Raw genomic sequence first — 12638 nt, forward strand, 5'->3', positions numbered from 1 at the left:
ATAGATAGACAGATAGATGATAGAGAGAGAAATTGAGGGAGAAAGGGAGAGAGGGAGGAAGGGATGAAAGGAGGGAGGGAGGATGAACCAAAAAAACAGTGGGAAAATTTTTAGAAAAGTTAACTATTTAGATATAGTTTGGGCACAAAGAAGAGACAGGCATTTCCATTTGGAAGGCTGGTCAGGTAATGAGCCTGAAGAAGGCCCACCAAGTGGTTTAGCTTTTACTCATCTACAAAGACTGTCCTGGTCAAGCTTGCCCATGACTTTAATGTTGCCAAATCGAAATGTAACTTTTCTGTTGGTACATTTCTTAACTTCTCACTAGTATTCAACATGCTTGACTATTCTGCCTTTTGAGATACTTTCTTCTCCCAGCTTCTATAATATCACACTTTTCTGCTCTTCTTTATTTCCTATGTCTTGCTGGTTGTTCCTTTATAAACCCTTTTCTTGGCTTCTCCCCATCTCAGAATCTCAGAATGTTGAGTTGTTTGACCACTTTTCTTTTCTTACTATATCCGTACCCTATGTATGAATCATAACTAAAAGCGGAAACTATAAAACCAAACTCATTAAACACTGGACTAGACAAGTAACTGGTTGTGTAACCTTGGGAAAGTACTTAACTTCTTTGTGTCACTGATTATTTTCAGCTATTAAATGGGGGCTGTCATGAGCTATAAATTAGTTAATACATGTTCTATGAAGTACTTACATGTAAAATATTTAGAATAATGTTTAGCACATATTAGGTACTATATTACTATATCAATACAATGTATTTAAATGCCATTCATAATTTTCAATGTTGCCCTTTTTATGTATTTTAATCTAAATCCTGCCTTGAAATTCAGTTATATATCTAACTGCCAACTTGTATCTCATTTTAGATGTCAAAGAGAATCTAAAACATAACAAGACTGAGGAGAACTCTTGACTTATCTCCATCCAAAGTTACTCCTTCTACAATCCTCCTTATTTTATTAAGTGACTCTATACTCTCTCTAAATTATAAATCCAAAATCTGAGAATTACCCCTAATTTTTATTGAGCTTAATCTCACTGCCATGTTCAATTCATCAGTAATTTCTGTCAGAATTATCTCTAAAACATATACTGTATCCATCACAACTAACTGCCTCTACCACACGATCCTACTCCAAGCCATTCCCATCTCTTCCTTGGACTTTCACAATGGTCTCTTTGTTCATCTGCTTGACTTTCTCATGCTCCCCCAAATCCACTCTCTATATAATAGCAAAAAAAAAATATCCTTTCTTAAAAAAAAGAAATAAATTAGGAAAAAAATCCAAAATCTGGGAAATAAAACTTTGCTGATTTAGCCCTGGTATAGCTCTTTTTTTCTTTTATCTTCATTTTCTTACTATCTCCATCTCTCTTTACTTACTATTCTGTCTGACCGTTGTGTTCCTCAAATACATTAAGTTCATTCCCACCTTTGGGGTTTCGTACAAGCTCTCTGACATCTTTTTTAAGTGCTCTTCTTCCTGAATAATATATTCCTGACTCTCTCTTGACATTGACATTCCATCTCAAGGTCACCCAGGCAATAGTAACCTCCTAGTCTTTATATACAACCTCCTTTTCATGGCATTTAAAACTTTTTATGGCATTTTTATGTTACCTTCTTTAAGTATTCATTCATTCATGTATTGTCTCTTCCCATTAGAATGCAAACTCTATGCAGAGACTTACCAGTCCTAAACCTCTCTGCAGTGCTTAGCAAATGGATGATATTTAATAAATACTTTTGATTAAATAAGCAAATAAACGAATGCAGTTGTGAAACAGAAGAGATGCTGGATATCATAAACACCAAGCAATTGGAATCTACGCACCTTGGGAACTCTTTCTAGGGTGGGGAGAAGAATGACTACAGATTTTGTTTTTTGTTTTTAATCTCAGTGACTGGATGGATAATGGTGCCATTCATAGAGAAAGAAACATTGAAAAAGAAACAAGTCCAGGAATAGTCTTGATAGGACATTGAGTTTCATAGCTCTTAAGATTCAAATTTGGAATTGTCCAGGGAATAATGAGATATGGATTTAGGACTAGAAGAAACATGTCTACACGAGCTAGAGATATAGATTTAATAGTCATCAGAAAAGCTGAAATTAAGTAGAGGAGAATAGATCGTTTTTGAAGTGAGAAGACAGGAAAACACCAAGATATTCAATAAGAGGCCGGCAGAGAAAAAGAAGCTGGGAGGAAGAATCTCCCCAAAACCAGGCAGTGACCCAGGAAAGAGGGACAGGATAACCAAGGAGGAAGAACGTCTTGAGAATAAAGAAGAGGCCAACAGAGTCAAGTAACAGAGAGATCAAATAAAATAAGGACTACAAAAAGTCAGCTGTATTGACAATTAGAAGATCACTGGGCACCCTGAAACCCAAGATACCATCTGAACTTGCCAGAGACCTGACCCTGAACCCTAAGTTCCTCAAAATTTCATGCACAGAGACAATCTGCTTGGAATTCAATTTCTCCCAGGTTCCAGGACTTTAATGGTCACATCCAGAGAGAGCTGATCATTCTCTTTCCCATCCCCCCTTTTTCTGTGTGTATTACCACCAACATAGTAACCACAGTTAACTCGTGTGCTCAGTGATTTTATTTTTCTCAGTTTCTAGAATAAATATGAAAAAGTTTTATCAGCTGTCAGCAATGCAAATACATCGCTTTTCAAATATCATGGACATTCAGCAGAATCTTCATCCAAAGAAGTGAAAACAATAAGAATGAATGGATGATGAATCAGTGGGACAATAATTTTGTGGATGTACTACAAATGCTGATTATTTTTTTAAGATTCACTAGATTTATATTCCCTAGACTATAGTTAGTATGAAAAATATGAATATATATATATAACTTCACCATCAATTAAATACAAATATTATTAACAAGTGAAATGTTGAAGAGAAGATACTTGGCTTATAGAAATTATGTGAGGAAGGAAAGTGAGATCCTACCAGGTGCATTCTTAAAGCACTCTTGGAGACCAGGGCTTTATTTTTCACATCTAAATCTAAATATTCCATTTGGCCGAAACCGGTTTGGCTCACTGGATAGAGCGTCGGCCTGCGGACTGAAGGGTCCCAGGTTCGATTCCGGTGAAGGGCATGTACCTGGGTTGCAGGCACATCCCCAGTGGGGAGTGTGCAGGAGGCAGCTGATCGATGTTTCTCTCTCATCGATGTTTCTAACTCTCTATCTCTCTCCCTTCCTCTCTGTAAAAAATCAATAAAAATATATTTAAAAAAAATATTCCATTTGGTAATCAGAAAGCCCGATTCATTCTAAAATTGTCTTAATAAAATTTACTATTAAATCTTATGATTAATTAAAATCAAATTGACACTCCTATGAAATTTCCAGATTCTATGAAAGTCAGAGCAAGGAAGTTTCAATGAAGGATAAAATTATGTTTGCTGACTAGTGTGGGCAGCATTGACTCAAGGGGTTCTCAAACCTTGTTCACATTAGAATAACCTGAGCAAGCTTTTAAAAACTTCAGTGTCTAAGCTGACCACATACTAGTTAAATCAGACTCCCAGGGAGTGAAATTCAGGCATGAGTACTTTGAAAGCTGTTCAAGGGATTCTCATGAGCAGCCATGGATTTGAGAACCCGTGACTTAAGCTACCCTTGTTCTCATTAAATTAATGCTGTAATGGTGATGAATAAGGGCTTTGAAGTCAGAGCCGGGTTGTGAATCCTGCTGGCTGTGTACATTTGAACCGGACCCTTAACACTTAGAGCAGCGGTTCTCAACCTGTGGGCTGCGACCCCTTTGGGGTCGAATGACCCTTTCACAGGGGTCGCCTAAGACCAACGGAAAACACATATATAATTACATATTGTTTTTGTGATTAATCACTATGCTTTAATTATGTTCAATATGTAACAATGAAAATACATCCTGCATATCAGATATTTACATTACAATTCCTAACAGTAGCAAAATTACAGTTTTGAAGTAGCAACGAAAATAATTTTATGGTTGGGGGTCACCACAACATGAGGAACTGTATTAAAGGGTCGCGGCATTAGGAAGGTTGAGAACCACTGCCTTAGAGCCTCAGTTTACTCAATCATCACTCGGTAATTATTGTTCCCACTTCATAGGGTTGTTCTGAGCATTAAATAAGATAACATAAAAACTTAGCAGAGTACATGGTATGTAATACTAACACAATAAAGGTTGTTAATAATACAGATAGATACAAAATTTATTAATAATAAGCATTTATTAATTACAAACTAGGTCTGGCTTATAATATACAGTTAGAAAATATAACTATACCTGAATCTGAATTAATATACGTAGCCAAGTGTCAGCTCCATGCTGACTCAACGAATTCAAACATCTAGCTTGCGCCTTCAAGGCACTCTCTCATTTAAATTGCACAAAGGCAGGGGTCAAAGTTCCACACATTCACTTCCTACTCACACCTGCCACCACCCGGATTTATGACACCTCCAGAGCAGCTGTGTAATTTGAGTCCGACTTGCAGAAGAAAGCTCCCAATAAATTTCCTGGGGTCTTATTAGAGGGAACTTTTAAATCTCCTATGACACAGTAAGAAAGAACTAAAAAAATAAAAAATTCCAGTCATATTTTTCTTATTTACTCGGTTACCCCAGAGTGCATGACAACTTGTTTTCCTTTGTTGTATCTGAACAGTCTGACAGATTACTGTGACAAGGTTCCTTTTAAATTGATAAAAGGTTTGATTGTGTTGGTGCATTTGTCAAAATTGTCTGACACCACGTATAATGGGCTTGGCACTTGGAGCCCGGATGGCACTTGAGTCAGTTCTTCCTACTCAGCGCTCAGTGCTCACCTTAAGCACGGGGTTGGGTAAAATTCCAGGAGATGAGCCTGGCTAGACCCTCAGCTGTTGAGCACAAAACACTCCTACTCTGTTCCCTTTTCATTGTGGGTGTTTCTTGTCTGTTGTTAAATGTTCAAGTGACATTTACAGCCTCAATTTCAAGGGAGCCATGCTAGGGCATCAGAGCTGGAGCAAGAGAGCATTTACAGAGAAAAATGAAGGGCCGGGAGCTGCCTTCCTGGTCTTCTGGTGATGCCTGGAAATATGTGAGCACCTACCCGAGTGTTTCCCTCCTTGCCTTCATTCTGCTTCAGGTGGCCTTAACAGCATCGTTGCACATGGAACAGGACAATTTACTCTGCAGCTGCACAATGTAGTTACTAGCACTAGATTACTTAACTATGTCCAAGTAGGGGCAATGTCCAGCTAGGGTTTTATTTTTTTGATATATTTTTTTGATTTAAGAGGGGAAGTGAGAGGAAGGGGGGCAGGGGGAGAGAGAGAGAGAGAGAGAGAGAGAGAGATGATGAGAGAGAATCACTGACTGGCTGCCTCCTGTACATCTCACACTGGGGATCGAGCCTGCAATCTGGGCATGTGCCCTGACCTGGATTGAACTGTGACCTTCTGGTTCATAGGTCAATGGTCAACCACTGAGCCATGCGGGCCAGGCTAGCTAGGGCTTTCTAAGGGCATTGTACTTGTTAAAATTGATAAGTCATGAAAATGATTAGATAAAAGGTATTGTTCACATGGAAAATATAAACACATTAATGAATTTTCTTTACATTTATAATTCTGTCCATTATGTTAAATGTGTGGTTTTATTTTTTAAGAGTAATTTCAATGTGCTTCACGGGAATGTTTACAATAATATGTTTCCAATTTCTTTGAAGGAGGAAATATAGCTTAATATGTGAAAAGTAATTATACTACGAAAATTTTATTTCATCCAAAAATGTTGCGATATCCTCAGTTGATTAAGGCAAATCTATCTTCCTCCATTTCCATCTCCTCTTCTTGAAATAAGCATAAAAGGCATATGAGTATTGCACCCATAAGTCTCCAACTGATAACAATTCCCTGAACATAATTGTATAATCAACTGAAGTGCTAGTTTTCATTATACAGCTGACCCTGGAACAACATGGGTTTGAACTGCACAGGTCCACTTATACATGGAAGGTTTTCAATAAACATACTGGAAAAATGTTTGCAGATTTTCTTACTACTACTGAAGCAATCATATCAATTACACTAGACTACCAAAAAGCAATCATATTGCTGCTTCTTGGTTATCAATGCAAGGATCATTAAACCTGTAAATAAACATGAATTTCTTTTTCACAATACCTTTTCACTTTTGATGTCTATTGTTAGTTATACATATAACATTTACAGTGTTTTGCATTATAATGACAATATTGATACAGATACTGACAGATACTTTATCTTGTGAACAGATGTTATAAATTTATGGTATTGATAAATACAGTAAAGTACTCTAAATGTATTTGCTCTTCCTTATGATTTTCTTAATATATTAATAACATTTCTCCTAGCTTACTTTATGGTAAGAATAAAGTATATAATACATATAACATACAAAATATGTGTGAATTGACTATGTTATGGTAAGGCTTCTGGTCAACAGTAGGCCATTAGTAGGTAAGTTTTGGGGAAGTCTAAAGTTATGTGTGATATTCAACTTCATGGTGGGAATCAGTGTCCCTAACTCGATGTTGTTCAAGGTCCACTGTATTTGCCTTTCGTGCTTTTAATATTGTAGCCACTCAATATTTAATATTATATTGATGATCCACTCATGACTAGGTAAGAAAAAGAGACTTAAAAATCAATGATTTGGGTCCTATTTGGTGCTACTTCATTGTTTCTTCTTGGAGTTCATTTGGTTGCCTCTTAAGTCCTTGCTTTTTAATAGGAAAATAAATGCATATGAAAAAAATATCTTTCACCACACATAATTAGTCCAACACCACCATTATTAATTCTCATGCCTGCTTCTCTAATCATAACTTATTCTTCTACCAGATCACTTTTCACCTATTCCTACTCTGATTGTTCCCTGATCACATGGGATCCTTTCTTCCCACTATGCAGTTGGTGTTACCTTTTTGAAACAAATTCTATGTTACCTTCCTGTTTGTGATAATTTAGTGATCTTCTCCATTGCTCTTAGGGTAAAACAAAGCTCCTAACCTGATATACAAAGGGATCATCACCTTATTCCTCTCCATGTTTCTAGTTCATACTGCTTTTTACTCCAACTCCTTCTCTCTGCTATAACCACGTTGGCCTTGTTTGCAACCCTTTATGTTTGCCATGCTGCCTCCAGCCAATAGCCCTACACACATGAAGTTCCTTCCACCAGGAATGTTCTTCCTGTCCTTCCTCACTTAGTTAAACCTATTCCTCCTTCTGATCTTAGCTCAACTGCCACTTCCTCAGTCCTAACTAGGTACCATTGTCCTAACTAGGTACCATCCCATGTTGCAAAGACTCTTAGTTCCATTCTCCTGTGTTGCATGCATAGTTGCAATTTCATATAAAATCATATAACTATTTAACTGACATCCTATTTTGTCGAGGAAAACATATGTTCTGCTATAGCAAGGCCCTTCTCTACATGTACTCACCACTGAATCTTCAGCCCACTCTTAGGTAGGTACTCTGTAAATACTGCTTGATTGAGAACACAATAAAGTTCCTTGAGAATTTTCAAGATGAAGACATTATAAGGCATTTCCTACAAGACACACAATGCAATGTATTCATCCAAAACATAGTTGTAACTAGAGATTTTCCATGGAGTGAAGTCATTCTTCATGTCTATTAGTTTTCAGTCTTGCAACCCAAACATAGGAGATTTGATGATGAATGTGAATGGGATACTTTAACAGAATTTGCTCTCAGAATATTCATTGTAAAATAATGCAACTGCTTTTCTTTAATATAATTTCCTTGCTGTTCATTAGTATTAACATGAATATTGCATTCAAATACAGATAATTCAATATATCTATGCCACTTTTGTATATCTCTATTTTCCATCATTTCATTACTATGGGTACTAGCAAATATTGCATTTTCTATATTATAAGATACCAATAACTCTAAAATATGTACAATTTCATAGGAATAAATATGGAAAGCTGACCCTGATATCAAGTTCATTTAAACCAATAAATATTCTATTTTTTATAGATGAAATTATTTTAAAATTCTGGATGAGTAATCCCAATGCAAAATGACTTGCATCTTTAGAAGACTGCTCATGTAAAACAGTAATGAGCAATGGGAGAAACCAACATGACAAGTGAGGACACAGGACTTGACATATGACCTGCACTCGTCTTGTAGCAAAGGCATCTCCAGCCATCAGGTCAGATTCATGCAGCTATGTCAATTTAGTCTGTGGTCCAACCATTCTGCAAAGGGGGACTGGTTGAAAGATACTAAAGGTGGCCCAGAGCAGGTTTTATTGTTAATTAATGAAGGCCTCAATAAAATAAGAGGATTTTAGAATGAAAAAAAGGTTTAAAAGGTTATCGGGTTCAAACACATTGTTTCCTCCGTAGGGGAAACTAAAGTGAAGAGGGGAGAAACCATTTCTCTAAGGCCACTACTCAGTTGATGGCACAGCCAGCACTGAAACCCAGACCTCTTAGTGCACAGCTATTTCTATTACATTCCACTGCCCGATCACATTAGTTCTGTGAGATTCTCGAGGAAAATGAATCTAAGCAATAAACCCCAGGTCTAGACCACTTCAGTAGCTGGAAAACCCATAAACATTTTTACAGTAACATTAGAATGAGCCACATCTTATTAGCTAGCAAAAATTAATATGAACATGTAACCATTACCCTCTGTGCACTTAGCATTCTTTACATTTCTCAAATGCACATAAGAAATATAAACAAAACTTCTTTTCTCAGAAATAATGTTTCTGTGTCACTAAATCTCTTTGCTAAATTAAAAATGCCAGTACAGGCATTTAGGGAACACTTTCCATTTATTCATTTCTGGCAACATTTTTTTTTTTTTGCAGAAATGGATACTGACACAAAATTTCATAGTATAATGCTCTATCAGTGGTATATTCATAAACCAGCACTCCAAAAAATAAAAATAAATAAAAAATATGTTAAATGCCTGATTTGTAAGGCTCCCTTATTCCTGTGATACAAGTACTTCCACCATGGCCAACTTCAAGATACTGAGTCTGAAACAAGTCACTCACAGATTTCCAGAACATTGAACAGGTGGCTCTAGTGCAGTAATCATGGGCAGCCCTCGCACACCACTGATACTACAGGGTAACCTACTCTTCTAAGAGGAAATTAAGGCTCAAAGAGGATCCATGATCTGCCTCAAGATCATAGAGAGGCTGTGTAGGTTGTAATGCAGAGAAGTCCAACTCGATGACCGGCATATATTAAGTGAAACTTGATGCATTAGAAATAGTCAGTGGTCTTCATATTATTACAGAGAGAAGTATATCCCCCCTCAGAAAACAGCAATATCAACAACACCAAGGAACCCATGAGAAATGCATATGCCTGGGCCCCAAACCTAGTGAATCATAATTTCTTGGGCCCCAGAAATCTATGGTTCAACGAATGCTCTGACTTGTACGGGAAACAATCTTTCTGTATTATCCAATAATTCTTCTTTTTATGAATGAGACACACATACAAAACATTTAATAGCTACCCTTCTTTTTCACATCAGATTCCATTGAGGAGATACTTCATCTGACGCTGCAATCTTTCACATTTTCAAAGCTCTTACTTTTCAAAATGCCTTAGATCTTTCTAACAGCAAGAACAAAAGAAAAGTGAGTGATTTACCCTCCAATTCTCAACCTCAACATTTTATAGACCAAAACCTAACATATTCATATGTCTTAGCCCTGGCACATTTCATTTCCTTTTCAAAACTGCTTCTAAGTAAATTTTTTTCCCAAAGTGCCCCCTCCCTAATCCACATACTGCCTAGTCAATTGGTTATATAGTAACATTATTTGTGTTTTGGTTTATCTGCCACTTCCTGTTGTTTTGCTATTTGTTCTCAATCTCAAAAAAACAAAAACAAAACCAAAAAAACAAAAAAGCAGAACAAAGGCAAATAAATACTGCCTGCTTTGTTTTCCTCTTCCAATATTTTAGAGGTTGGAAAATTTACAAAATAAATATCCTCTCAACCTTCTTGTAAAAGGATTGCAAAAGAGAAAAAGAACAATTGAGTAATACTTTCCCCTAATTTAAAAATGCCCAGCTAAGGCACAATCAAATCACAAAACAGGGGGCTGATAGGGCTTTGAAAATCACCAGACAATAGTCTACATGTTCTGATCTATGATTCTTAATTCATTAGCCATCATCAATGTGATTTGGAAGGTAAATTTAAATAGTTTGGTTTATTGTCAGAGAAATAAGAGAGTTGATAATATGTGTTGGTAGATAATGGAATAACAAAAATATTTTGGAAGGGCGTTTAATCATTACCACATTTCCTAGAAAATACGAAGCTACTTGGCGAGTGTAGTTCTTGGCCTTGGTGGAAAGTAGATTCACTGGACTTGGAAATAGAAGTCTTTAATGAAACTAGAGCATTTGCCTTACAATTCTCCAATTACCTGATTCCCATTGGATTGAGATTTACAAGCACTGGCCAGGAAGTTTGCAAAACAGGAGATAACCATGCTGAAATCTATCACTTCTTCAATGTTTTTGAGATTTCCCCACTAATACTTCTGAGAGTGCGGGGGGGAGGGGGGGATAGGGGGTAAGCTTTTTTTTTTTTTTTTTTTTTTCATGAGATTCATCATGGACTCCACCAACCACAAGGTTTCAGGGCCCAACTCAATGCTTGCCCATTATCTTCCTAGTCAATACATGCACACCCGGCCAGCACTCCCATGTATATCTGCTCAAGAATCCCCACTTCAGACCATAAACAAATTCATTCCCTAAAGTAAGCTGGACTTAGATCTCAAATTTAAATCCCTTCAGACAACAGCATCTTCCTCACTGAGACACCAGTGAATGGGAGGATGGGGTACAAGAGCCAAGGCTGGCGTGGTCTGAGCCCACGTGGGCGAGCACGTGGGTTAGAAACGGCGCAGAGCGGAAGGGCACTTACGGTTGGCACAGCTTGATTAGGTCCTGGTCAGTGGTGCCTGGTGGGAGGCCTCGAATGTACAGGTTGGTTTTACTCAACTGTTCCCCGCTGCTGTTGCTGCTGCTGTTGTTGCTGCTGCTGTTTGTGCTGGGGCTGGGAGGAGCCATGGGGTGGGGAGCTGGTGCATAGGACTGCTGGAAACAGAAAAGGCTGTTACTGGAAAAACAAAGCCAGCACCTATTCCCAGGCCAGCAGAGCACCTCGAAAGCAATGCAAGCATCTCGGCCTCTCTGATCCACACATGCACACACATACTTATATACATCACGACTGTGGACTTCTGAGAACAAAAGATGCCCTCTCCCCTCTCTGGCCCTGCATTTGGATCAGCGTGAGCAAAGTTCCCAGGGGCTTCTGACAACAGCCTATGGCTTCGGAGTCTGTCCACTGTGACTTTCCTTAGAGACCTCTAAGGTAGCATGTTATCTCCTTCTCTGACAAAAGAACACAACTCGCTCTTGACACCAAAGCTCTGCCCAGCGCCTGTTCAACAGCCAGGCATCTTTGGCTTGCCTCTAACTCTCTGTTCCTTCCTTTTCTCCAAGGCAACGCCCGTAGATTGTTTCCTCCGCATTCCTCTCCAGCACAATTCCTGATACAAAGAAATCACTCTGTGGATGGTGATTCTATGAGTAAGCAAGCAAATGAATGAATCTCTCTGATCTCTTCTCCCCTCCCAAACCTGCTTCTTCATGGGGAAAAAGACTTTGTTAGCAAGACTCAGCCACCATCCTCTCCCTTCAGTCAAGGTCCCCTTTATTTCACTCTAACCCAGGGTCTCAACCTAAGCACTATTGACAAAGTGGACAGGACACTTCTTTTTTTGGAGGGCTGTCCTGTTCACTAGAGGGTGGTAGAAGCATCCTTGGCCTCTATGCACCAGATTATAGCAGCACCCATCCTCCAGTTATGGCGACCAAAAATGTCTTCACACACTCATGAATGTCCCCTGGGGGTAAAATCTCCCCCAGTAGATGACTCCTTTAACCTGTCAGACTCTTTCTGAGAAAATGGAAATGATAAAATGACCTCCAGCAACTTAGGATATACCAAGTGAGGGTCTTTTTTAATTATACATGCCAAAATAAGTAGACATATTACTCATTACTTTATTGCTTTTTCATACAGGCATACCATCAGAAATTCTAAAGTTGCACTGGCTGCCTGGGTTGAAGTCCCTGCTGCATCTCTTCCGGACTCTGTGACCTTTGCATTGTGCCTTAACCTCCCTGAATCTCAACATTCTCATTCATGTGAGGATAGAAATAGTACTCCCCAGTGTCATGGGGTTTTTACCAAAACTCAGTGAGCTAATGCAACCAAAATGGCTCCTGGAAATTAGTAAGTATACAATGAATGTTAACAATAAAAAAATGTATAATGGTAATATTTGTCATTCATCTCTGTATTGCCAGTGATCTTAGTCTATGTAACTATCGCAGATATCCTCAACCATAACTCAGAATGCCACCTACAGGCACAATAAACACATTCATCAGATTCCAGTAGGGACATTTCTGGCTGAGTTTTAACCTGAAGACACATTAGCTATTTTATCAGGGGTGG

At 38.1% G+C, this 12638-nt stretch overlaps 1 protein-coding gene across 1 annotated transcript in view; it reads right to left on the bottom strand.

Moving 5' to 3' along the window:
- LOC102767141 (RNA-binding motif, single-stranded-interacting protein 3-like) overlaps window positions 1–11202 on the bottom strand; it is a 139819-nt gene extending 128617 nt beyond the window's left edge. The window contains exon 1 of the mRNA XM_006753362.2: window positions 11034–11202. Within this exon, the coding sequence (XP_006753425.2) occupies window positions 11034–11179 (146 nt within the window). The 5' untranslated portion in view covers window positions 11180–11202. The remainder of the gene's footprint in view (window positions 1–11033) is intronic.
- Between the last annotated feature and the right edge of the window lie 1436 nt (window positions 11203–12638).

Source organism: Myotis davidii, unplaced genomic scaffold, assembly GCF_000327345.1.
Source record: "Myotis davidii unplaced genomic scaffold, ASM32734v1 scaffold3331, whole genome shotgun sequence".
NCBI classification, from domain to species: domain Eukaryota; kingdom Metazoa; phylum Chordata; class Mammalia; order Chiroptera; family Vespertilionidae; genus Myotis; species Myotis davidii.